This window comes from Myxocyprinus asiaticus, chromosome 39 (assembly GCF_019703515.2).
Source record: "Myxocyprinus asiaticus isolate MX2 ecotype Aquarium Trade chromosome 39, UBuf_Myxa_2, whole genome shotgun sequence".
Classification (NCBI taxonomy): Eukaryota; Metazoa; Chordata; class Actinopteri; order Cypriniformes; family Catostomidae; genus Myxocyprinus; species Myxocyprinus asiaticus.
Genome location: NC_059382.1, coordinates 17,764,291 through 17,790,703, shown reverse-complemented (window position 1 = coordinate 17,790,703; position 26,413 = coordinate 17,764,291). Strand labels below are relative to the sequence as shown.

The 26,413-nt window shown below is 36.9% G+C and overlaps 1 protein-coding gene and 2 pseudogenes across 1 annotated transcript; all 3 read left to right on the top strand.

Annotated features, from left to right (window-relative positions):
- Positions 1–273: 273 nt before the first annotated feature.
- Positions 274–2,474, top strand: LOC127430285 (dehydrogenase/reductase SDR family member 13-like; annotated as a pseudogene).
- An 8,970-nt stretch (positions 2,475–11,444) lies between these two features.
- Positions 11,445–16,653, top strand: LOC127429671 (tapasin-related protein-like; annotated as a pseudogene).
- A 1,031-nt stretch (positions 16,654–17,684) lies between these two features.
- Positions 17,685–24,301, top strand: LOC127430278 (tapasin-related protein-like). The gene is made up of 8 exons (XM_051679982.1): positions 17,685–17,800; positions 18,159–18,332; positions 18,429–18,701; positions 21,814–22,143; positions 22,244–22,573; positions 23,029–23,121; positions 23,762–23,781; positions 24,009–24,301. The coding sequence occupies exons 1-8, from the start codon at positions 17,728–17,730 to the stop codon at positions 24,015–24,017; spliced, it is 1,302 nt and encodes a 433-aa protein (XP_051535942.1). The 5' UTR covers positions 17,685–17,727; the 3' UTR covers positions 24,018–24,301.
- Positions 24,302–26,413: the final 2,112 nt, after the last annotated feature.

Below are 26,413 nucleotides of genomic sequence, written 5' to 3'. Positions count from 1 at the left end.
TAAATAAGACTATTTCTTTGTGTATGCAGATTTAAATAAATAATAAAAAATAAAAAAAATAAACAGCTAAAATGAAATAAGAATAAATAAAGCAGCCTGATTGGCTGGTCTCCAATCCTGCTCAGCAAAAGGTGCCTAAAACCCTTATGTAACCGGTCGAATGCTGCCTAACAGCTTAAAACTGGTTTTAGCTGTTTTTTTTTACCCCCAGCAGTGAACTTATGTCGATTTGATCCACGGTTTTTAAAAGCAAACAAAATTTGCGAGTACTGTTGTTTACTAATATAATTTAGTCATTTAATTATGCAGTTTCTTTAATTCGATACTGTTTCCTTAATATGCCATTGTTTATTTTGGAGGATACTAGAAAAAAGAAGTCCAGTTCGCAACTTAGAATAATCGCTTGGATATTCACGATTGTTACTTCCGTACTTGTATTTTGCTGGTGTGGTTGATTGGAATTCTTCTCGTTCATATTGTCAGAGTTTCTGATGTTCACTAGTGTTGTTATTGGGGTGTTGATGATATTTCGTAATTTTATACTTGGAGCGCGCTGTAAAAGCAAAGAGAAACTACATGGCAAAACAGTCATCGTAACAGGTAAACGTTTCGTGCATTTATTATGTAATTATTTAGAGCATATTTTACATTTAAAAAGTATTTAATAAGAATTCATCAAGCTTAATGTGACACTTTGTGTCTCTGTGCAGGTTGTAACACGGGCATCGGTAGAGCCACAGCGGTAGATTTAGCGCGGAGAGGCGCAAGAGTCATTCTGGCCTGCCGGAATCAAATACGGCTGCTGTTGATGATGTAAAACGAGTGAGAAAATTTTATAAAATCTCCTTACGTGTGACCCTTTATATATAAGCTACTAAATGTTTGTTTACAGATGCATGTCATGAGCTTTTGTTGTTTGAACTCAGGAGAGTGGAAGTAAAAATGTGGTGTTCGTGCAGCTGGATTTGGCCAGTCTTAAATCAGTGTGCGCCTTTGCAGAGATTTTTCTCAAGATAGAGAAAACACTGGATCTCATCAACAATGCAGGTTGAACAATTTTTAATATCACAAGTATATCATTATGTCTTATATCCGAACTTAATCCATTATTCACGACTAACATAAAGTATTACCATTTGTTTTGGACATGTTTTACATGATAACAATAGTATTGTTTGAGCTATTTGACACATAACATATTAAATATTTATATGGTAGTTATTCACAAACATGGTATTTATCTCTTTTCAACACTGTACCACTGTGGTGCTTGTACCATCAGTGCTATTTCATCACATTTTATACCAAATCTATAATTCATATCAAAATCCATAGTTTATATTTAATGCATATCAAATCCTTATTTCAGGAGTCTATATGCAGGGCACTACTGAGGATGGTCTTGGTCTAATATTTGGTGTCAACCATATTGGTAATTTCCTCCTGACTAACTTGCTGCTGGACAGAATGAAAGAGTGTGCACCGAGCCGCATTGTCACAGTGTCTTCGTATTTACATAATTTCGGTAACCTTGACTTTGACTGTCTTCGCACAAACAAGGAGTTTGGAGTGGGTGAGTCTGGAATGGATGTCTTTTGGATATATTCACACAGCAAACAGTGCAATGTGCTATTCACACATGAGCTTGCAAAGAGGCTACAAGGAACCAGTGTGACCTGTTACAGTCTCAATCCAGGTTTGTGTCTTTACCATAGTTTGTGCATGCTTCGTCTTCAGAGCTAGATTAGTATATAAACATTTAATTCGCATGTGCACTTGTCACTATCTTCTATGCAAACAGTTTTACATTTGAACCCTAATATTTTCTAAACTATATTCTGCATTGCCTAACCATCTATGCCACCACACTTAATTCACCAGGTGTTATCAACACTGAGTTGACTCATAACATTAATAAAATGTTCAGGAGGTTACTACTGAAACCCATTGGAGCTTTGTTCTTTAAGGGTGTAGAGTCCGGTGCTCAGACGACTTTACACTGTGCCCTGCAAGAGGGCACTGAATCCCTCAGTGGCAGATATTTCTCCAACTGTGCTGTTCAGAAGGTGAAGGCAAAGGCTAAGAACGATGCTTTGGCCAGGAAGCTGTGGGAAGTGAGTGAGACATTAAGTGGCCTGTCCTAAATCCACTCTATGACACATACAGTATCCAATTTACTTACTACATATGCAATACAGGTGTCCATGGAGAGCACAGCACAGAGACAGACATTAACCAAAGATACTCTCTTTCTATAGTTGTTGCATGGAATTATATACATATATAGATGAACTATCATCATTTCAGTGCTTTACTACTGTAATAAAGGAGAACATGGGACATATCTGAACAGTCGCATTGGGCTTTGCTTGTCATCTTTGATAGTACCTGACTTTCTGTCTAACACAGATGATCCACATAAGAGTTTATGCTTGCTGTAATTTTCACTTGAAATAAAAGTCTATTTGTCTTTAGTCTGCATTTGGTGATGTGAAAGTTGGCACACATTCTTGTGCTAATTATTGCATTATTATCATTACAATCAATGTCATGTTTGTTAAACCCTTGATTAATCCTTAAGCTAAAGTGCAATACAGCTATGCAATCATAAAACTAAAATAAAAATCAGCTAAGCAGCAATGGAAAATTGAGTGGCGGATACAGTTGAAGTCAGAAGTTTACATACATTTAGGTTGAAGTCATTAAAACTCATTTTAACTCCACAGATTTCATATTAGCAAACTATAGTTTTGGCAAGTCATTTAGGACATCTACTTTGTGCGTGACATGAGTAATTTTTCCAACAACTGTTTACAGACAGATTGTTTCACTTTTAATTGACTATATTACAGTTACAGTTTGTCAGAAGTTTACATACACTAAGTTAACTGTGCCTTTAAGCAGCTTGGAAAATTCCAGAAAATGATGTCAAGCCTTTAAGCAATTAGCCAATTAGCTTCTGATAGGATAATTGGAAGTGTACCTGTGGTTGTATATTAAGGCCTACCTTAAAACTCAGTGCCTCTTTGCTTGACATCATGGAAAAATCAAAAGAAATCAGCCAAGACCTCAGAAAAAAATTGTGGACCTCCACAAGTCTAGTTCATCCTTGTGAGCAATTTCCAAATGCCTGAAGTTACCACGTTCATCTGTACAAACAATAGTATGTATAAGTATACACACCATGGTACCACGCAGCCATCATACCGTTCAGGAAGGAGACGCATTCTGTCTCCTAGAAATGAACGTAGTTTAGTGTGAAAAGTGCAAATCAATCCCAGAACAACAGCAAAGGACCTTATGAAGATGCTGGAGGAAACAGGTGGACAAGTATCTATATTCACATTAAAACAAGTCCTACATTGACATAACCTGAAAGGCTGCTCAGCAAGGAAGGAGACTCGAAAACTGCCATAAAAAAACCAGATTACAGTTTGCAAGTGCACATGGGGACAAATATCTTACTTTTTGGAGAAATGTCCTCTGGCCTGATGAAATATAAATGTAACTGTTTGGCCATAATGACCATTGTTATTTTTAGAGGAAAAAGGGTGAGGCTTTCAAGCTGAAGAACACCATCCCAACTGTGAAGCAAGGGGGTGTCAGCATCATGATGTGGGGATGCTTTGCTGCAGGAGGGACTGGTTCACTTCACAAAACAGATGGCATAATGATCCCAAGCATACCTCCAAAATTGTGGCAAAATGGCTTAAGGACAACAAAGTCAAGGTATTGGAGTGGCCATTTCAAAGGCCTGACCTCAATCTGAATTTGTGGGCAGAACTGAAAAGCGTGTGCGTTCTGTCTGAAGGAATGGGACAAAATTCTAGCAACTTATTGTAAGAAGCTTGTGGAAGGCTACCCAAAACATTTGACCCAAGTTAAACAATTTAAAGACATTGCTACCAAAAACTCAGCAAAAAAAGAAATGTCCCTTTTTCAGAACACTGTATTTAAAGATAATTTTGTAAAAATCCAAATAACTTTACAGATCTTTATTGTAAAGCATTTAAACAATGTATACCATGCTTGTTCAATGAACCATAAACAATTAATGAACATGCACCTGTGGAACAGTCATTAAGATGCTAACTGCTTACAAACGGGAGACAATTAAGGTCACAGTTATAAAAACTTAGGACACTAAAGAGACCTTTCTACTGACTCTGAAAAACACCAAAAGAAAGATGCCCAGGGTCCCTGCTCATCTGCATGAATGTGCATGCTTAGGCATGCTGCATGGAGGCATGAGGACTGCAGATGTGGCCAGGGCAATACATTTCAATGTCCGTACTGCGAGACGCCTAAGACAATGCTACAGGGAGACAGGAAGGACAGCTGATCGTCCTCGCAGTGGCAGACCATGTGTAACAACACCTGCACAGGATCGGTACATCCGAATGTCACACCTGCAGGACAGGTACAGGATGGCAACAACAACTGCCGAGTTACACCAGGAACACACATTCCTTCCATCAGTGCTCAGATTGTCTGCAATAGGCTGAGAGAGGCTGGACTGAGGGCTTGTAGGCCTGTTGTAAGTTAGGTCCTTACCAGACATCACCGGCAACAATGTCGCCTATGGGCACAAACCCACCCTCACCGGACCAAACAGGACTGTCAAAAAGTGCCCTTCACTGACAAGTCTCGGTTTTGTCTCAACAGGGGTGATGTTAGGTCTCATGTTTATCATCGAAGGAATGAGCGTTACACCGAGGCCTGTACTCTGGAGCGGGATTGATTTGGAGGTGGAGGGTCCGTCATGGTCTGGGGCGGTGTGTCACAGCATCATCAGACTGAGCTTGTTGTCATTGCAGGCAATCTCAACACTGTGTGTTACAGGGAAGACATCCTCCTCCCTCATATGGTACCCTTCCTGCAGGCTCATCCTGACATGACCCTCCAGCATGACAATGCCACCAGCCATACTGCTCGTTCTGTGCGTGATTTCCTGCAAGACAGGAATGTCAGTGTTCTGCCATGGCCAGCGAAGAGCCTGGATCTCAATCCCATTGAGCACGTCTGGGAACTGTTGGATCGGAGGGTGAGGGTTAGGGCCATTCCCCCAGAAATATCCGGGAACTTGCGAATGCCTTGGTGGAAGAGTGGGGTAACATCTCAAAGCAAGAACTGGCAAATCTGGTGCAGTCCATGAGGAGGAGATGCACTGCAGTACTTAATGCAGCTGGTGGCCACACCAGATACTGACTGTTACTTTTAGTCACATGTCTGTGAATCTTGTTCAGTTTATGTCTTAGTTGTTGAATCTTTTTATGTTCATACAAATATTTACACATTAAGTTTGCTGAAAATAAAAGCAGTTGAAAGTGAAAGGACGTTACTTTTTTTGCTGAGTTTACTAATAAATGTATGTAAACATCTGACCCAATGGGAATGTGATGAAAAGAAATAAAAGATGAAATAAATAATTCACTCTACTATTATTCTGACATTTCACATTCTTAAAATAGTGATCCTAACTGACCTAAGACAGGGAATGTTTTCTATGCTTAAATGTCAGGAACTGTGAAAAACGGAGTTTAAATGTATTTGGTTAAGGTGTATGTAAACTTCTGACTCCAACTGTAGATTCTTAAATCCTAAGATTGATCGTTTACTAAATGTGCAACTCTCTATAATGCAAGTAAATAACTCGCATACGAGCTCAAATTTCGTGCTAAACTATTAAAAATGTCTGTGATTAGCCACTTGCTGGTAAATGTTCTGAATAAGATTTCACTTAATAATTGAGTAGTACTGTATATTGGCTAGGAACTTCAACATCCTGTCACGGTGTGCCGAGAGTAAAAGTTTGATTTGATATTCCGTGTAATGTGTCCAAAGACAAGATCCACACAATTCACTTTTAATACCCTTTCTGTTCTATACAGTCAATTGTTGATCAAAATCAACAAAACATAAGCATTTAATTCTCATCACACATAGCACGGATGAGATAAAAAAGCCACTCTTGTTAATATGCACTCATTTACAGACGAGTGCTGGTTTTTCATTATTATTATATATACAGTATATGCAATATGTGATCATATTTATTGATGAAATACATGGATGTGTACATTGTCAAAAAGCTAAAATGTGACCAAAATGATAATGAACAAATATCACTTATAAAATTTATATTTTCGTAATGTACCTAGTTAGAAGGTCCCCTGTATAATTAACAGCATTAGCTAGGTTTTATTTAATATGTAAGCAAAGTGGACATTATAACTGAAATATAACATATGAATCGAAATTGGAATAGAATAGTGAGCTTATGCAACACAATCGAATCAAGAAATCTGTATCAATACCCAGCCCAACTAGTGAAGTCATCAAAACTATAAAATAACACAAATAGAAGTGTGAATTATGTAGTGACCAAAATAAAGAACAATCATATATTTTAGCTTCAAAGTAGCCTCTTTTAGCCTAGATTACAGCACTCTCAAATGGTTTTGTAAATAAATTCATAGGTGGGCACAAATTATATTTGTCTCCAAAGCAAATTTCAAGAATTTACAGATCAAAAGGTTTTAAGATCATGAGAAACATAAAAAAAAAAAAAAAAAATACCATGGTAATGAGTTATAGCCAAAATACCAGTTACTAGTTATTGTTACAACTGAAAACCTGTAACAGAAATGTGGGATCTCTTTCAAGCAAAGTAAAGCTTCCAAACTCCAAGTAAGCCATAGATGTACATAATATACATGTATTGCAGGCTTTAGGAGACTATTACCATGGTCCATAATTGCTTTACTTGCAAATAAATGTCACCAGCTGAAGTAACTCATGTCCACTGAGACAAACTAATTATAAATCACACGGGCAAAGCTTCATGCGTTCCCCTTGTAAGTTTTTTTTTTTTTTTTTTAAAGTTAAAATTTATTATTTTTATTTTTTATATATAATGCTTTATTATCAACAAATAACATGTACAAGATTAATTACCATATTGCAACAGAGAAACATATCACATGCTTCACAATACAATAGAGATTATAAAAAAAGAAAAACACAGAGAGGGTACATATCTATATATTGTTGAATAAGCATAAATAGATACTTTTTATATGAAAATATTAAACGAAGAACATATTGCAGTTGTTTTAATTGCTTTGCTATTTTTAGATTTTGACATAACATCAATGCACATTTTAATCTCCTTCTTAAGCACTGTAAAATTGGGTTTGCCATTTGTGAATTTACATTTATGGATATGAAATTTACATAAAAATAAAATAAAATTTATAATGAAACCAACATCCTTTGAGCAATGGTTCTTAATACAATAACCTAATATCACATACTTCTCTCAACATCTTTTCAGAAACTTTGTGTATCTTGGCAGGACCAACACATATGAAAAATGGTTTCAGTAGAACTTTTGCAGAAAGAGCATTTTATTTCAATATCACTTTTACATTTTTGTAAAAATTCCTTCCAAGTTTTCAAATGTAGAACGTGCGCGTGCTTCCGCGTCAACGTCAGACGGAGGGAGAGAAAGAACTCAACCACATGTTCTGCCCGCTGTTTCTCTAGCGCCATCATGCGGTCAATGATTTATTGCGTGAACAGCCACGAAGAGTATTTCAGTGGCAGCTGCTGTAAAACGAAAAAGAAAGTGGCCTACATTTGCTTGTTTGGCGGTTTCAGGCAACTGGAATGATTGTCGTTAGGACGGGAATACACATTATGGTTTTGGCCTTTGGAGGTCTTATCCTTATATTTCTATGCTTAGGTATAGACAAGTACTGTTTGTAACGGTTAAATTGTTATTTATATTTAGAGAAGCCAAATGTTTTTCCTTGCCTTGTTTGCTTTCTTGTTACTGTAAAATTGTTTGTTGCTCACGTTATCACATCAAAGCATGTAATTGGCTATTACGTCAAATCTACTATTATACAGTGCATCCGGAAAGTATTCACAGCACTTCACTTTTTCCACATTTTGTTATGTTACAGCCTTCTTCCAAAATGGATTAAATTAATTTTCCTCAATTCTACAAACAATACCCCATAATGACAACGTGATAGAAGTTTGAAATCTTTGCAAATTTATTAAATAAAAAACACACACACACACACACACACACACACACACACACACACACACACACACACACACGACAACAACACATGTACATAAGTATTCACAGCCTTTGCTCAATACTTTGTTGAAGCACCTTTGGCACCAATTACAGCCTCAAGTCTTTGAGTATGATGCTACAAGCTTGGCACACCTATTTTTGGGCAGTTTCTCCCATTCTTCTTTGCAGGACCTCTCAAGCTCCATCAGGTTGGATGGGGAGCGTCGGTGCACAGCCATTTTCAGATCTCTCCAGAGATGTTCAATCGGGTTCAAGTCTGGGCTCTGGCTGGGCCACTCAAGGACATTCACTGAGTTGTCCCGTTGCAACTCCCTTGTTATCTTGGCTGTGTGCTTGGGGCCGTTGTTCTGTTGGAAGATGAACCTTCGCCCCCAGTCTGAGGTCCAGAGCGCTCTGGAGCAGGTTTTCATCAAGGAAGTCTCTGTACATTGCTACATTCATCTTTCCCTCAATCCTGACTAGTCTCCCAGTTCCTGCCGCTGAAAAACATCCGCACAGCATGATGCTGCCACCACCATGCTTCACTGTAGGGATGGTATTGGCCAGGAGATGAGCGGTGCCTGATTTCCTCCAGGCATGACGCTTGCCATTCAGGCCAAAGAGTTCAATCTTTGTTTCATCAGACCAGAGAATTTGTTTCTTATGGACTGGGAGTCCTTCAGGTGCCTTTTGGCAAACTCCAGGCGGGCTGTCATGTGCCTTTTACTGAGGAGTGGCTTCCGTCTGGCCACTCTACCATACAGGCCTGATTGGTGGAGTGCTGCAGAGATGGTTGTTCTTCTGGAAGGTTCTCCTCTCTCCACAGAGAAATGCTGGAGCGCTGACAGAGTGACCGTCGGGTTCTTGGTCACCTCCCTGACTAAGGCCCTTCTCCCCCGATCGCTCAGTTTGGCCGGGCAGCCAGCTCTAGGAAGAGTCCTGGGGGTTCCAAACTTCTTCCATTTATGGATGATGGAGGGCACTGTGCTCATTTGGGACCTTCAATGCTGCAAAAAATGTTCTGTACCCTTCCCCAGATCTGTGCCTCGATACAATCCTGTCTTGGAGGTCTACAGACAATTCCTTGGACTTCATGGCTTGGTTTGTGCTCTGACATGCACTGTTAACTGTGGGACCTTATATAGACAGGTGTGTGCCTTTCCAAATCATATCCAATCAACTGAATTTACCACAGGTGGACTCCAGTCAAGTTGTAGAAACATCTCAAGGATGATCAGTGGAAACAGGGTGTACCTGAGCTCAATTTTGAGTGTCATGGCAAAGGCTGTGAATACTTATGTACATGTGTTTTTTTTTTTTTTTTTTTCGTTTTTAATTTTTAATAAATTTGCAAAGATTTCAAACAAACTTCTTTCACGTTGTCATTATGGAGTATTGTTTGTTGAATTTTGAGGAAAATAATGAATTTAATACATTTTGGAATAAGGCTGTAACATAACAAAATGTGGAAAAAGTGAAGCGCTGTGAAAACTTTCCGGATGCACTGTACATAACATAAAATATAAAATGAGTAACACTATGGTATTGTCTAACTACATCCATAATATTTTAAAGCAGATAACTCTTAAAAGTAGAAATAAATGAACGTAGAAGAGTTGATTTAAAGGAATAGTTCACCCAAAAATGAAAACTGTCTCACCATTTACTCACCCTCATGCCATCCCAGATGTGTATGACTTTCTTTATTCTGCAGAGCACAAGTGAAGATTTTTAGAAGAATATCTGAACTCTTTTGGTCCATGCAATGCAAGTGAATGTTGACCAGAATTTTGAATTTTGAAGCCCCAAAAAGCACATAAAAGCAGCATAAAAGTAATCCATAAGACTCCAGTGTTTAAATCAATGACTTCAGAAGCGATATGATAGGTGTGGGTGAGAAATAGATCAATATTTAAGTCCTTTTTTACTATTAATATCCACTCTCACATTCGCTTTCACATTCTTCTTAGACCCTGTCCAAAATGGTACCCTACGCCCTTGCAGTCTTCCTTTGAGTCCAGACTTTGGTGACATTTGGGACAGACTTAAAGACTTTAATTAGATGACGCATTTTTATATATTAGGTTTTTCATATACATGCAGTTTTACAAATTATTATTTGAAAAGTCATGACATTGATAGATAGGATAAAGAGCACACTTTAAACTAACTCTTGGATATTTGTTTTTATTAAATATGTCCATGCAACGCACTGGCAATAAAGCATTAGGCAATTTAACCAAGAACCCCTGAAAAAAGTGCACATATAACAACAACAAAACCCCATCTTTTAAAATATTTAGAGAACAAAAAAAAACTAAAAAATATGATTCAGACACATGGATGTTTACAGGCAGGTCTTAGAACACAGTAAAATGTATAGAAAGAAGAACATATGTCTCACACACCACCGCATATCGCAAAAATCTTTATAAAATACAACCACACTTCCTTAGGTATAATATATATATATATCACTGTTAGACCGAACATTGCTACATCATAAATATAAGCAATCTTTCAAGCTACAGCTATGCAGGGGCGGAGCTAGAGGGGGGGCTAATTAAAGCTAATTAAACATTAAGATAATTAAATATTAAACATGATTGTCCCTAGAGGGCGAAATGCAACTGTTGTATCCGCAGGTCAGAGACGATGAAACGGGGGTGTTTTCAGTCATTGATGCTCTATGGTGGTTTGGGCATACAAAGATGGCTGCTCGAACACTTCTGGTGGCTTCACCTCAGGCTGGCAGTTTAACGTTGCATCGGCTATCCAGTTCTATATATACTGTATATCAGTGGCCCTGCCGCCCATGCACGTGCACAGATCAGCGCGTTGCTCATTCATTCTGAAGCGCACACAGACCATGTTTATCTGTCTTTAATCGCAGCCTTTGGCAGTTAAATAATCACATTTGATCATATCTCCATTTTGATGTTATTTTGATTAATTATACAGCCCTGAAGGATCATGAAATTAGTCTACTGATGCACTCTATGAAACTTAATGGCCAAATAAAAGGAGACTTGTGTCTCTGCAGAACAAAAATAGGCATTTTCCAATCAGTGGGCATTTTTCAACTGCTTTACATGTTTTGCCTACTACATTGAGATTCCCTGCTTTCATTGGATACTTAAGAAATGCCTATCCTGTTTGGAAACGACCACTGATTACTATATTGAGATTCCCTACTTTTATTGGATAGTTGAAAAACGCCCATCCTGGTTTGAAAACACCAACAGATTGAGAAACACCCTATACTTCAATAAAAGGCTCATTACAATCATCGCAATATTCACGATATTGTTGAATTTTATATCGTCAGCAAAATCATCGTGGTAATATCATGGGTATTCGATGCATTGCCCAGCCCTTCCGCAAGTCCACATCAAGTGTGCCATTTGCGAAAGGGCCTTATTTTGTTTTGTGCATATCACCACCTACTGGACTGTGCTGGTCAAAAGTGGAGATTTATAGTAAAAAATGACATAAAAACTGATCTGTTTCTCACCCACACCTATCATATCTCTTCTTAAGACATTGATTTAACCACTGGAGTCATATGGATTAAATTTATGCTGCCTTTATGTGCTTTTTGGAGCTTCAAAGTTTTGAGCACCATTCACTTGCATTGTATGGACCTACAGAGCTGAGATATTCTTAAAAATCTTTGTTTGTGTTCTGCAGAAGAAAGTAAGTCATACACATCTGGGATGGCTTGAGGGTGAGTAAATGATGAGAGAATTTTTATTTTTGGATGAACTATCCCATCCTTATTGGGAAGTGCTGACTATTGCTGTTTTCAGCTTAGTTTAGCATCAGCTCCAAAGGTTTCTTTACATTTGTAATTACAAGCATTGTCTTTTTTAATCCTGTCTTGAAGCACTGTAATCTTTAATTTTCAATTATTCTTTATTTATTTTATTTAATTTTTTTGACCAGGTGTTAATGGATCTCAGTCTGTTCGTAATGTTCAATGGCTTCCTTGTCAGTTTGTGGATGAGAAAGTTCATATAAATGAAGAGGGACACACAGAGACTCAGTACATCCACAGAGAGGTTGTGATTCAGTTTGGTAATGCAGGTGACAGCCCTTTATACCCTACCATTACCTTTCTTGTCACAGGTAAGTGAAAGTCAGTTCATGCAGTTGCAGTTATAAATCTTTAGTTTTAATCCGCACTATAAATCTTTGTTTATTTGTTGTGACTAATGCAGCCTCTAAGGTGGATATGAGGCATTATGTGGAAGGAGGGGAGGACAAAATACACTGTGAGATCCGTAGGTACAGCACTGGAGGCATTGTAATGCGCTGGCCTGCTGTTGGAGCACAAGAATATGACATCTGGTTCACCTGTACTTTACGCCATACTGAAGGATCATTTGTCATCTCCACATTCCTCAGACACACGCCTGCAGCTCCTGCCAAAGGACAGATGGACTATCTACAAAGGATGACTGTTAATGATAGGGAACTTCTAACAACATCAGGTAACCATTAATATTGGAAGCAGAATTCACTCATGATTTTGCTCTACATTTAAAGGGATAGTTCACCCAAACATTAAAGTTCTATCTGTCATCCTTTACTCACCCTCATGTTGTTTCAGACCTGTAGAACTTTCTTTCTACAGAAGATGTTTGGCAGAATTACAGCCTCAATCCCCATTCACTTTTTCATTGAAAAAAAAAAAAAGATGCAATGGTAGTTCATGGAGACTGAGATTTACTGGCTCACATGTCCTTTTGTGTTTCACTGAAGAAAGAAAGTCAAATGGAATTGTAACAACATTAGGGTGAGAAAATGATTATAGAATTAAAATTTTTGGGTGAACTATTCCTTTAATATATCCCAACCTGTCAGCCACATTACCACCGTATCTTCCAAATTTGTTTGGCAGCTGCAATGGTTGTTTTGACTCGGACTCCCTCGGTTGAGGTGGGATTCTTGAAGGAACCAACTATGCACTGTCAGTTTGTAGTGGATCATAAACTGGCCAATGTATCTGTGGAGTGGAGGTTACAGCGACACGGGGAGCGCAGCAAACTGTTTAGCTACTCCAGCCGCACAGGGAAGAGTGAAGGTAGCAGAGTGTCTGTCAAAGCCATCGGTGCTGGAAACGCCTCCTTCAAACTTCCACCCACCAGAAAAAACAGTGAGGGCACATACACCTGCTCTGTTCTTGTTCCTCCCATCTATGGCAGCCACGATATTCCCCTTAGCCTAAGTGGTGAGATGACAAACTTTTCTAAGTGAAGAAATTTAGCTGTTCAATTTGTATTCTTAAAACTCAGAAGAGAATTTGTATTTTCGAGCCATGGGTTCCTTCATGAATTTCTAATAGGTTAAAAAAAATAGAGGTTTTCAAATTAATGGGTTAAATTAATGGGATAGTTCACCCAAAAATGAAAATGCCATCCCAGATGTGTATGACTTACTTTCTTCTGCTGAACACAAACGAAGATTTTTAGAAGAATATTTTAGCTCTGTTGGTCCTCACAATGCAAGTGAATGGTGACCAAAACTTTGAAGCTCCAAAAACCACATAAAGGCAGCATAGAAGTAATCCATACGACTCCAGTGGTTAAATCCATGTCTTCAGAAGTGATATGATAGGTGTGGATGACAAACAGATCAATATTTAAGTAATATTTTACTATTAATCTCCACTTTCACTTTTACCGTCTTCTTATGTTTTTGGCGATTCGCATTCTTCATGCATATCGTCACCTACTGGGCAGGGAGGAAAATTAATAGTAAAAAAGGACTAAAATATTGATCTATTTCTCACCAACACCTATCATAGCACTTCTGAAGATATCAATTTAACCACCGGAGTCATATGGATTACTTTTATGCTGATTTATGTGCTTTTGGAGCTTCATAAATTTGGTACCCATTCACTTGTATTTTATGGACCTACAGTGCTGAGGTATTCTTCTAAAAATCTTTGTTTGTGTTCAGCAGAAGAAAGAAAGTCATACACATCTGGAATGGCATGATGGTGAGTAAATGATGAGTGAATTTAAATGTTTGGGTGAACAATAAATCTGCGGTTAACATTACTTGAAGTGACCTTCACATTTTGTTCTACAGCATAAATTACACTCAGTCAAACCCAAATGTTAATTTTAATTAAAAAAAATTTAAAACACAAGTTGCTAAATATGGACGACAACATTTTGAAAACACAGAAGCTTCAAAATTAACTCATTTTTTACTTTAATTAATTTATAATTAATTACATTAAAAACATGAACGCTTTTAATGTAATGTTAACTAGAAATCTTAATTAGCTCATAAATCCAAAACTGCTTTTCTAGAGACCCATCGGAAGTTCCCGAGGAAACCAATGGTATATTAGCCTTCCCGGTAGGCCTACTAATAGATGTTATGACTGAACAGCTCTATCAAAGAAAGAAGCATATTAGAGATTCATGTTTCTTATTTCTCTTTAACCTCCACAGAACAACCCCGTGTGTCTCTAAATGTGGGCTCCTCCTTGGCTTTAACACTTGGTGAGGATCAGAAGGTAGTATGTGATGCAGAGGGCTACTATCCTCTGGATGTGAACACTGAGTGGTATCGAGAACCAGCTGGAGGCAGCCCTACACCTGTGTTCCTGAAGAATGTACTGTACTCCAGTCATCAGTCTTCATCAAGATGGCACATACTCCCTCTCAGCCTTCTTCCTTCTGCAGCCTAGCCTTGAAGACTCTGGATATAAGTACACTTGCAGAGTATCTCATAAGTCCTTGCTCACTCCCATCCGCAAGAGCTTCATCCTCACAGTTACAGGTGAATCATATGCAGTATGAACACACAACTATTCTCACAAAGCTCTTTTTATATGGAAAGTCCCCAAAGTATCCTTTAAATGAAGTATTAATAATAACCACTAGATGGCAAGCGAGATGTATTTGTCATGTTCAGAATTATCAAAAACTCTTCTCAATACATTTTTGTTCTTGTTTTTACAACAGAACCTGACTCTACAATGTGGTATGTCACAGTCATTGCATTCATAATAGTAATGCTAGGAATTCTTTATTGGCTGCTGCCTGAGTACTTAGCAGGTGAGATCTTTGTTGTTTCTAAATAACTTTAAAGATGTCCATTTTTATTGCATTTTTGTGCATCCCTCAATTGACTTGTTTATTATTTAATTAGAGTTTCTACATTTCCTGATATTTGTTTTACAATTTTAAAATGTAAACAGAAAAACATATGGAAAACCTCACCTCAATTTAAAACTTCTGACTTCCTGCTTTTCTCAGCATCCCACGTCCAAACCTCCCTAATAACAATTATTTCTAATGTCTGAATACATTTATCATTAGATAGGGATTTAAAAAAAATGTGGCTGAAAGTTAAAGAATATTCAAGGCTAAAAGTCTGGAAACTAATGTAAAGGAAGCCATTGAAAACTATTAAAACATCAGATAAATGGTTGTCCATTGCCATTTCGTCAGTCAGCCAAGCCAACAAACAAATATTGTAGAATGTTTTTGTTTAACTTTTTCACTATTCTACTTACCTGTGCCAACTCTAATGCTCATAATATTGTTTCTCCTTTAGAACGGAAAGCTGCAAATAAGGTGAGGTCTAACTATGAAGAACAGAAAAGTAACAATAAATATGCTTCCAAAGTCCTTTGCACAAATTAACAGCCAACTTAATTGTACATGATTAAATATGAATGAATGGGCTCTCTGTACTGTTTGTTATGTGTATCTGTGTGTTTTACATGTGCATGTGTACATTTACAGTACAAGTAATTATTGGCATATGTGGAAATGTGACGTAAGTAAGTGCGTCTATATGCCATATGTCCAGTCTCATCCACTGTATGTTTAGACTCTTTCTCTTGTGTGCAGAGGTTCTGAAAGCTCATACCTGAGGATTTAATGGACAGCACCAGGGAAACCAAAAACACATCCATCCCTCTCCACTCGTCCCTACCGTCTCCTCCTGCTGCTACTGCTTTCTAAAAGATCAGATGCACTACATGGGGAAATGAGGAGTGTATTTCCAGATCTCATGGTTTATGTTCTTGTGAACAGTAGCTGATAACAAGGCACTATCATTTTTCAGACTACCCTGAATTAAAGAATAATTTAAAAGGGGCTTTATGGATTGTATCATTTTTGTGTGTAGACCTACTGTAAATTATGTCAATTTAGCAAGGAAGACTCATACATTATTGGCAAGAAACACTATTACAATTGAAGTAATATATTATTATTATTATTATTATTATATTTTTGTTTTTGCAAGTATGAAAATGTAGTACAATTTTGTTATATATATATATATATATATACAGGGTTTCCATGGTCATAGAAAACCTGGAAATTTAAAATTGTAATTTCTAGGCCTGGAAAAGTCATGAAAAAAGTAATGGACATTTCTAAAGAGGACGTTTTCTTGCTATGCTCAGCTCTAAAATATTTATCAACTAGAAATGTATCTTTTATGGTGCAATCTCTATAAAACAATTTATAAAATTCCTTAACCACTAATCATGAACCACTGGAAAAGAAATGAAAATTCGTTGGTCAAAAGTGTGGGAACGCTGTATATAAAAACACAAAAATAAAATCTGCCTCTGATGGTTGAAATAAAAATATACTTGAACTATAGTCTATTTGTAAGATTTTTGTGTGAAATTTAATGCAGAAAAATAAAGCCTGTGTTTTGAATTTTACTTTTGTGTTCTTACATCCATGTAATATCATATGAATGCTGTGTGTGATGCTTATGCTGTTGTTTTCCGCTCACTGTGAAATGCAACACCAATGGTGCTATGAGGCCTGTGGGATTTTGAAGTGTTCTTGACTAAATGTTCACTTCTGGTGCACATGTACTGTAGCTACTGTGAGGTATCTCCCTGACCCCCATTTAGCAGCACTATTGGGGTCATTCTCAGTAAACAGTGCTATGTGTGTTCCCATGACACAGTACTGATATAAATCTAAGGACATTGAACTTAGTCACAATATTTAATTAGACTTAACTGTAATTTAAAAAAAATATATTTAGATAACAGACAATTTGCCTTTATCCATTCATCACTATTTAAATGGGGTGGATAAAATCATAATCTTACCTGAATATTGCTTTTATTGAATTAATAAAAATGTTATGCTTTCACTGTTTATGTAGGCATTTTCTGTGCAGAATTTGTCTTTTCACAGCACTTTTTTCAACCCTGCTATGCTGTGACATTTCCCCCTTTTAAAACAATGGTTTGATCTTTTGATATTTTAGTAAAACAAAAAAATAAATAGGTTAGTTCCACTAATCTGAATCATTTAAAATTACTAAATTACCAAAACTACAATTTCAGGCACAAAAGGCACTGAATGACCCACAAACCTAGTAATTTAGAAATTTCAGCTATTCCCTAAATTCACATAACTGTTTCTTTTATAATCTGAAATGTTTTTTGTTTTTTTTGTTTTGTTTTTTGTTTTTTAAATAACACGCCACTAACACTTTAATTTTACTATTCTTTAACTAATTGTTCAGTCCCCTTTAAAGATGATGATCCCTTTCAAGGTATGATACTTACAAAGAAACAAAAGTGAAAGTATGTTTGCTTTATATGGCTGTTTTAAAGAACTGGGATGATTGTCTTAAGGACGATACACATTATGGATTTGGTCTTTGTAGGTGTTATCCTTACACTTTTATGCTTAGGTAATTATAAATACTACTTGTAATGGTTACATTTTTTGTATACATTTATGTCTGAATGTTTTATTCCAACCTTTACCTTCTTAATCCAGTACAGTTGCAGAATTGCACTGACTTCATCATATTACATTCATGCTGTTATGTAAGATATTGAATTACATGTACAATGGCTGTAGTAAATCTGTATGTGAAGTTAATTATAGGTCTATTCATGGTAGATGTTTTTCTGGAAACTGTTTACAATGTTGTTTTGTTTAGCATGAACTCATTTATATTTGCAATTATAAGCAATGGCTTAAAATCAAGTCATCAAGCACTGTTATATTTATTCATGTATGTATGTATATATTTTTATGATCAGGAGTTAGTGGATCACACACAGCTCACTGGTTCCCCTGTGAGTTTGTAGATGAGAAAGTTTATGTAAATAAGAATAACCACACAGAGACTCAGTACATCCACAAAGAGGCTGTGATTCAGTTTGGTAATGCCGGTGACAGTCCTTTATACCCTGCCATTACCTTTCTTGTCACAGGTGAGTAAAAAATCAACTTAATCAGTTGTTATAATTCCTGTGTTCTTTGATGTATGTGCTTTATAACTGTGTTTTCATTTGTTTTGTTTTATCTAGCCTCTAAAGTGGATATGAGGCTTTATGTGGACAGCGAGGATGGCAAACTGTGCTGTGAGATCCGTAGGTACAGCACTAAAAGCACTGTGATGCGCTGGCCTGCAATGGGAGCACAAGATTATGACATCTGGTTCACTTGTACTCTGCGCAGTACTAAAGGATTATTCAACATCACTACCTTCCTTAGACACACACCTGCGGCTCCCACCAAAGGAAGGCCAGACTATCTACACTGGATAACTATTAAAGAAGGGGAACTTCTGACAACATCAGGTAACTGTTATTACTAGATACAGAATCAGTCAACATCCTGTAGTCACACCACAGCTCTACAGTCTACACTCATGTTTTGCTTTACATTGAATACATTACAACTAGTGCTCAACCAATATGTTTTTTTGTTTTTTTTTTGTTTGATGGGCTATGCCGATATCTAGAGAGCAGAGTGGCCGATAGGCTGATATAATGCTGATATATATATATATATATGATATCACACAATTTAATATGATAGTGTGACAGTGTCATGTAGCTACATAAAATTGCTTTAAAAAAAAAAAAAAAAGAAATTCACTTTTATTCATCATTTACTCAAAATTTCAAACAGAAACTTATGTAAAAACACTGTGTACAAAAATAAAATCTTTAAAGAAAATATTATTTTTGTGCATCTTAGATATAGAAGCTTCTGCTGGTTTCTGTTTTGCCATCCCAGTTTAGTCATTTGTTCACACGTAAGGAAATTGTAAAAAAAAAACATTAATAAAAGAAAGAAGGAAATAACAGTACACACAGTAACCACGAACAGTGTGTATGCATTAGCAAACACATTTTTTTTTTCTCCATAAAAAGACTGAATTAAACTTATTGTACATACAGTGCACAGTGACCATGACATTAATAGTGGTGAATTAAATACAGGTTTATACAGGCATCACAGAATGCAATTCCAGGTCTTTCAAGTATATATATATATATATATATATATAATAAAAAAAAAGCTCATGTTTGATAAAAAAAAAATTCTACATACTATCAATTAATATTTTTCCATTAAATTTCATATATAATAATCATACAGTACTGGATGAGCTGTCACTGTTTGAAATAATGTTTACAGTCCCAGAACTGCTTTGGCTGATGGCACATGAAAATGAATATAGTTGTACAGCTTCTTTACTTTACTTTAATATGTGTGATTAAACTTAATGTTTCTTTTCACTTTTTGATCAACAACTGACTGTAAAGAGCAGAACAGATGTGAAAAGGCACATTATTCAATGAAAGTGGAGTGTGTGGATATCATCTTTGATAGACACACATTACAAGGAAGAAATGTTCCATTTTAATTTCAAGCACTTTTAAGCACTTTTCAACAAAACAAGGTGATTTCCCAGTACTTAAACTACTAAAAGTAAATTCAAGCATCTTCTGACTCGAGGGATTCAGCCCCTGACTGCTTCCAGTACCATCATGGCTCGCAAAACCTATTGGCCAGACAGGAAAATATATCGGCAGATGCAATATTTTAAAAATACCAAATAACAGTGACCACTAATTTCAACTTGCCAGTCATCTTATCACAGTCTCTTCTGGTGGACTTGAGTGGGCCAAATTGGATGTTCCTGGATCAAAATCCTTTGTTGGTCCTGAAACTATATTCCAATCAAACAATCAAAGGCCAAAACCTATCCCTAACCTTTACCATAACCATAACTCACCCCTAAAATCAAAGAGAAATTATGGCTTGATGACAGTGTTTTTCTATCCCCTAACACCAGTCATGAGCCAAAACATAACATCTAAAACTGGTAGAAATGTTGTTTCTGGGCCAGGGCCATTTCTGAGCATATGGGAGCCCTAAACAAAATCCTACTTGTAGGCCCCAACCCCACCCAGCTCCCCGATTTATTGCATTCTCCCTTCCCTCTCAGGCCAAAAGGGGGCCCCCTACACCTGTCTAATTGAGCCACAGCAGATGCCTGAGTCTTACTCAAAGCTTTTAGTATGTTTTTTAAAGGGGTCATGAAATGCTATTTTTTTATAATTTTATTACCTTCCCTGAGGTCCACTGATAATATCAGTAAAGTCTTTTTCACCAAAACTGTCATAGTTTAATAATAAATGATCATTTTCCACCCTGTTTCTGGCCCTCTGTCTGAAACACATGGTTTTGACCACAGCATCTCCTTTAAACTTCAATGTAAATGCCCACTGTTCTGATTGGCTAACATCATGCAGCCCCTCAAATTCAACCATATTTGAAACTCAATCGGAAGAGAATAAACAAACTCCACAAAATTCTAAAACTAAATTTCAGGGTTTATACATAAGGCACATCCAACACATTGCATCCGAATATATTAAAATGTTCACTCAAGCACATCAGTACCATAACTATCAAATAGTCATGACATACAGAATAAATATGCATGAATTAAACTATTTACTCATGGTTTTGCAGTCAAATCCAAGTGTTTTTAATTGCCCCATTCTTCTTCAATAACAGTTCCTTTGTAACACTTGAATCATATTATGACTGGTTCACAAGCAGTCCACGCTGATATTTGCACACACACAGTCCATAACACGATGAAAAAGATGCTCACACATAGGTGTACAGAGACGCATATCGCCAGAAATGCATCCAAATGGTCAAAGATGTCCAGCTATTGCTTGTTTACAAACACCAACAATTAAAAATAGCGCAGATGGACGCAAGAACAGCAAGAAGAGCAGCTAAATGAAACTGAATTGCACCTCCGTTTCTGAATTGTAACTTGACACCGCGTCTTTTAAAATTGGCGTGATAAACGTGACAACATTCAAAGACGTATGTGTAATGCATGTTATATGCACCAAAAAACTTCAAAATAGTTCAGATTGGTCCCTTTTGGTGTTCAGAAATAGTTGGTCACACTAGGCCAGTCTCTCTCCCTCTCTGTATACGAACTGAACGGCAGTGGGCGGGGCTAAGAGTGCGATTACACATGTTGTGGGGCGTGTAAATACAACTGAGCAATGTCTCGTGATGTCATGAATACAAAGTTTTCAAAATGACACATAATTTTCAAACAGGTGGAAACTATAAATGCCCTTTTTAGACTGGGGAGGAAGTTTTGAGTTCTGAAATTTACAGTAGTCTTTTATAGTAAGGTTACTGTACCTCTTATATGTCTAAATATCAAGGACATTTTGATTTTCCATTTCATGGAAAAAAGACCTTGCTTTGTGAGGCCCCCTTGTGGCTTGGGGGCCCTAAGAACCTGCTTATACCACATTTAGCTAGAAACGGCCCTGTTCAGGACAAACAAATATTTTAATCCAGGAATATATCCTAGGTGTAAAAATGTCAGTCACCATGTCTTCCAAATGTGTTTGGCAGCTGCAATGGTTGTTTTGACTCGGACTCCCTCGGTTGAGGTGGGATTCTTAAAGGAAACAACTTTGCACTGTCAGTTTGCAGTGGATCATAAACTGGCCAATGTATCTGTGGAGTGGACGTTACAGCGACACGGGGAGCGCAGCAAACTCTTTAGCTACTTCAGCCGCACAGGGAAGAGTGAAGGTAGCGGAGTGTCTGTCAAAGCCATTGGCGCTGGAAATGCCTCCTTCAAACTTCGACCCATCAGAAAAAACAATGAGGGCACATACACCTGCTCTGTTCTCATCCCACCTCTCCATGGCAGCCACAATATTCCCCTTAGCCTAAGTGGTGAGATGATTAACTTTTTTAAGTATGAGAAGATCTAAGGGAGTGTATTAGAGAGATTCATGTGGACATAATGTTTCTTATTTCTCTTCAACCTCCACAGAAAAACCCCGTGTGTCTCTAAATGTGGGCTCCTCCTTGGCTTTAACACTCGGTGAGGATCAGAAGGTAGTTTGTGATGCAGAGGGCTACTATCCTCTGGATGTGAACATTGAGTGGTATCGAGGACCAGCTGGAGGCAGCCTTACACCTGTGTTCCTGAAGAATGTACTGCACTCCAGTCATCAGCTTCATCAAGATGGCACATACTCGCTCTCAGCCTTCTTCCTTCTGCAGCCTGGCCTTGAAGACTCTGGATATAAGTACACTTGCAGAGTATCTCATAAGTCCTTGCTCACTCCCATCCGCAAGAGCTTCATCCTCACAGTTACAGGTGAATCAGATGCAATATGAACACACATATTCTCACAAAGGACTATTTTGTATAAATATTCCCTAAATATCTTTTGAAGATTCCTTGAAATGAATTGACGAGCGCTGTTTTCTGTCCTGTGTTTACATATTTCTTATTGAATCCAGATTTTTGGGTGGGACATATCAAAGGGCTCGTTCATTTGTTTTTCAACAGGCTTTTCTACTTGCTAGTCAGTTTTAGGTGATATTAGGGGGGAGGTACATTTTCATTATAGAGAGCATTTGACTAGATAAAAGTCTGTGTAGAGCAGGATGAGTCATCAATATTTTTGGTGTGTTTTGCCAGAAGAAAATATTTAAATGTGTATATTCACTTAAAGTGAATTTGTCAACGTGTTGGAGTATACTAGCATATACTGTAGATGGCCTCCATGCTAACACACATGGTCTAAAAGCTAAAAACTTACACCACAGAACCTGACTCTACCATGTGGTATATCAAAGTCTTTGGATTTATAATTGTCATGCTAGGAATTCTTAATTGGCTGCTGCCTCAGTACTTAGCAGGTAAGACTTTTGGTGTAATTTGTTTAAATTTTATAGCATTTTTGTGTATCCCTCAACTGAATCAATCCCTCAAATATTGGTCTTCCACAATGATACTTAATACCGCTTCCAATGCATTGTTTAAATATTTTTACAATCTCCATAGCCCATTATGTCTGTGATGAACAAGTAATTAGAAAAGGTTTAAAGAGCTGCTCCTTTTAAGCAATTTTCAGATTTATTTTTCTCTGTAAGGAAGACAAAGTAATATAATATACAGTTTTGACTAATATTCAACACCTGCAATTTTGTATTCCTCATCATCCCACATCCCAGTACCCCAATCACAATTATTTGTAATGTGTGAATACATTTATCATTACACAGATATTTTCCAATATAATGTGGGTTATAAGTATTTGAGACTTAATATTTTGCAACAGTTATAAGGGAAGCCTTTACAAACCATAAAAACAGATAAATCATTGTCATTTACATAAATAACTTAAACCAAGTCTCTAAACAAAAGCTTAATTTCCTTAAACATATTTTTAATTTTGGACTCTAATGTTAAATTGAACAGAAATATTGTTTTTTCACTTTTTCATTATTCTATTTACCTGTGCCAACTGCAATTCTTGTAATATTTATTCTCTTATAGGACGAAAAGCTGCAAATAAGGTGAGTTGCTTCCAATATCCTTTGTGCAAATTAACAGTGACCCCATATGATTGAATATGCATGAGTTGAATAAGCTTTTTGTACTGTTTATTTTGTGTGTGTTTGTGTGTTTTACATGTGCATGTGTATATGTTAGAACTGGCATATGTGGAAAAGTAATGTAACTAAATGCATCTATATGTCCAGTCTCATCCACTGTATGTTTAGACTCTTTCTCTTGTGTGCAGAGGTTCTGAAAGCTCATACCTGAGGATTTAATGGACAGCGCCAGGGAAACCGACAACGCATCCATCCCTCTCCACTCGTCCCTACCGTCTCCTCCTGCTGCTACTGCTTTCTAAAAGATCTGCACGTATCCTCCTGCTGTTACTGCTTGATCTCATGGTTTATGTTCTTGTTTACAGTAGCTGATAACAAGGTACTATCATTTTTCAGTCTCCCTTGAATTAAAGAATTTAAAAGGGGCTTTTTAGAATGTAACATTTTTGCGTGTAGACACATATACAGTAAATGATGTCAATTTAGCAATACATTTATTTGTCAATAAATTATGTGCAAAATACACTACTGCAATGAAATAGTTTTTTTTCTTTTGCCAAAAAAATATACAGTACTGTGCAAAAATCTTGTTAGTCACATTAGATGTTTCACTAAAACATTTGTCTTAAAGATGCAGTCAGTAACTTTTTGCTGGTGTCATCTTGGACTAACAGTATCACCTAGTGGTGTGGATGCAGCATCATCCAAAATCAATAGTTTTCAGTTACAGATGCCATTGTAGAAATTCACTTTTCACAATCAGCCATGATTAATTTAATCCAAGCATGAAAGTGTGCAAAAACAAGATGGTTACTGAGATTAAGCGAGTAGTATTCAACTGGTCATGTGATTCTAAAATGGCAGCACCTACGAGGGCACCCCTGCCCCATGTAGATTAAAACAGCTTTTATAAGGTTAATGATATGACTAGAGTCCTCATCTCATGTGAGTGCTCATGATTTTATACATATGTTTCAAAATTACAATTAATTTCTTTAGGAGAAAAACTATTTTAATGAGGACAAAATTACTGAGCACACCTTTAAGATGGTTATTTTATACAGTATCTTCTGCTTTAGTGTCTTAATAAGAAATATCAATCTTAGATTTCCAAACATTCCTTTTGCAAATAGAATAAAATAGAAGTAGAACAAGGAGTCCTGCAACAGATGGTATGAGTCAGTCTGGTATTACATGAAGAGACAGAAGCAGATGAGACAGCACAAATACAGAGAACTGTGGCAAGTTCTCCAAGATGCTTGGAACAACCAATCTGCCATCAACCTTGAAAAACTGTTCGCAAATACATAGGTGAATTGGTGCTGTTTTAAAGAAAGGTGGTCACACCAAATCTTTATTTTTATTATGTTTACTGCACTTGGTATGAAGAAATTAAAAATTATTCATGCCATTATTTTTGAAAAACATCCTCACTATACAACTTTTTTCACAACTGTCCCATTACATTTTCCCTTCTTTCTCTGGCCACAAGGGGGCCCCCTATACCTGTCTAACTGAATCATAACAGATACTTTAAGCTTTTAGCATGTAAAAAAAACTGACATTGCTTTGTGGGGGCCACTGGTGGTGCTTAAATGGCCGCTTTTACCACTTATAGCTAGAAACGGACATGCATATAGGCCTACAGTGTTTCCATGGTCATAGAAAACCTGGAAAATTAATATTGTGATTTCTAGGCCTGGAAAAATCATGAAAATTAAAATCTTACAAAGCAAATGGAAAAATAATGGACATTTCTTTAGAGAATATAATGTTTTCTAGTTATGCGCTACTAAAGACATTTTAACAAATATACAGTAAATTACTCTTTTACAGTGCAATCTCTTTAAATTCTTTATTTATTTATTTATTTATTTTATTTTTTTATCATTATCCAGTAATCATGAAGGACTGGAAAAGTAATGGAAATGTATTGGTCAAAAATTGTGGGAAAGCTGTGTAAAAATAAATAAATAAATAAAATCTGCCTCTGATGGTTGAAGGAATGTACTTGAACTGTACTTTTACTTGAAAGTTTAAAGAAATAAAGTCTGTGTTTAATTTACTTTTGTGTTCTTAAAGCCGCATGTATCAATCTTCAGGGAAAATTTGCTGTGTACGATGTTAGCAACATGTTGTTTTCCGCTTACTGTGAAAGGCAACACAAATGTTGCTAAGAGGCCTGTGGGATTTTTAAATACTCTTTACTAAATACTCATCTCTGGTCCACATGTAGCCACTGTGTGGCATCTCCCTGATTCCCAGTTAGCTACACTATAAACACTTCACTCAGGAATGGCAGCTGTTCCTACATGACACTTTGTACATTCTTCTTTTCCTAAAGTACCCTACTTCTCTCCCACGCTTTCTCTATTTCATCCCTGCTACAATGTCTTCAGCTGCACAGTGGAGCCTTTCTAAAGAACTGAAGATGGGTAGTTGACATATAAGGGGCCGAATCTGTTCTTTTGCACTAAAATGAATGGAACAGAATGCAGGTGTCTTGAGACCCGTTTTTAAAGCTTGAAGTTCTTTTAAACTTGATACAGCGTATAAAAATCATTCAAACTCTTTTAAAAAGTCGTTCATACGA

What these genes read in the sequence shown, in the direction of transcription:
- LOC127430278 (XM_051679982.1), top strand. Translation starts at nt 17,728, where the DNA reads ATGATTGTCTTAAGGACGATACACATTATGGATTTGGTCTTTGTAGGT. An exon ending in GGAACTTCTGACAACATCAG is followed by an intron (nt 18,702 to 21,813) that starts GTAACTGTTATT and finishes TGTGTTTGGCAG; the next exon opens with CTGCAATGGTTGTTTTGACT. An exon ending in TATTCCCCTTAGCCTAAGTG is followed by an intron (nt 22,144 to 22,243) that starts GTGAGATGATTA and finishes CAACCTCCACAG; the next exon opens with AAAAACCCCGTGTGTCTCTA.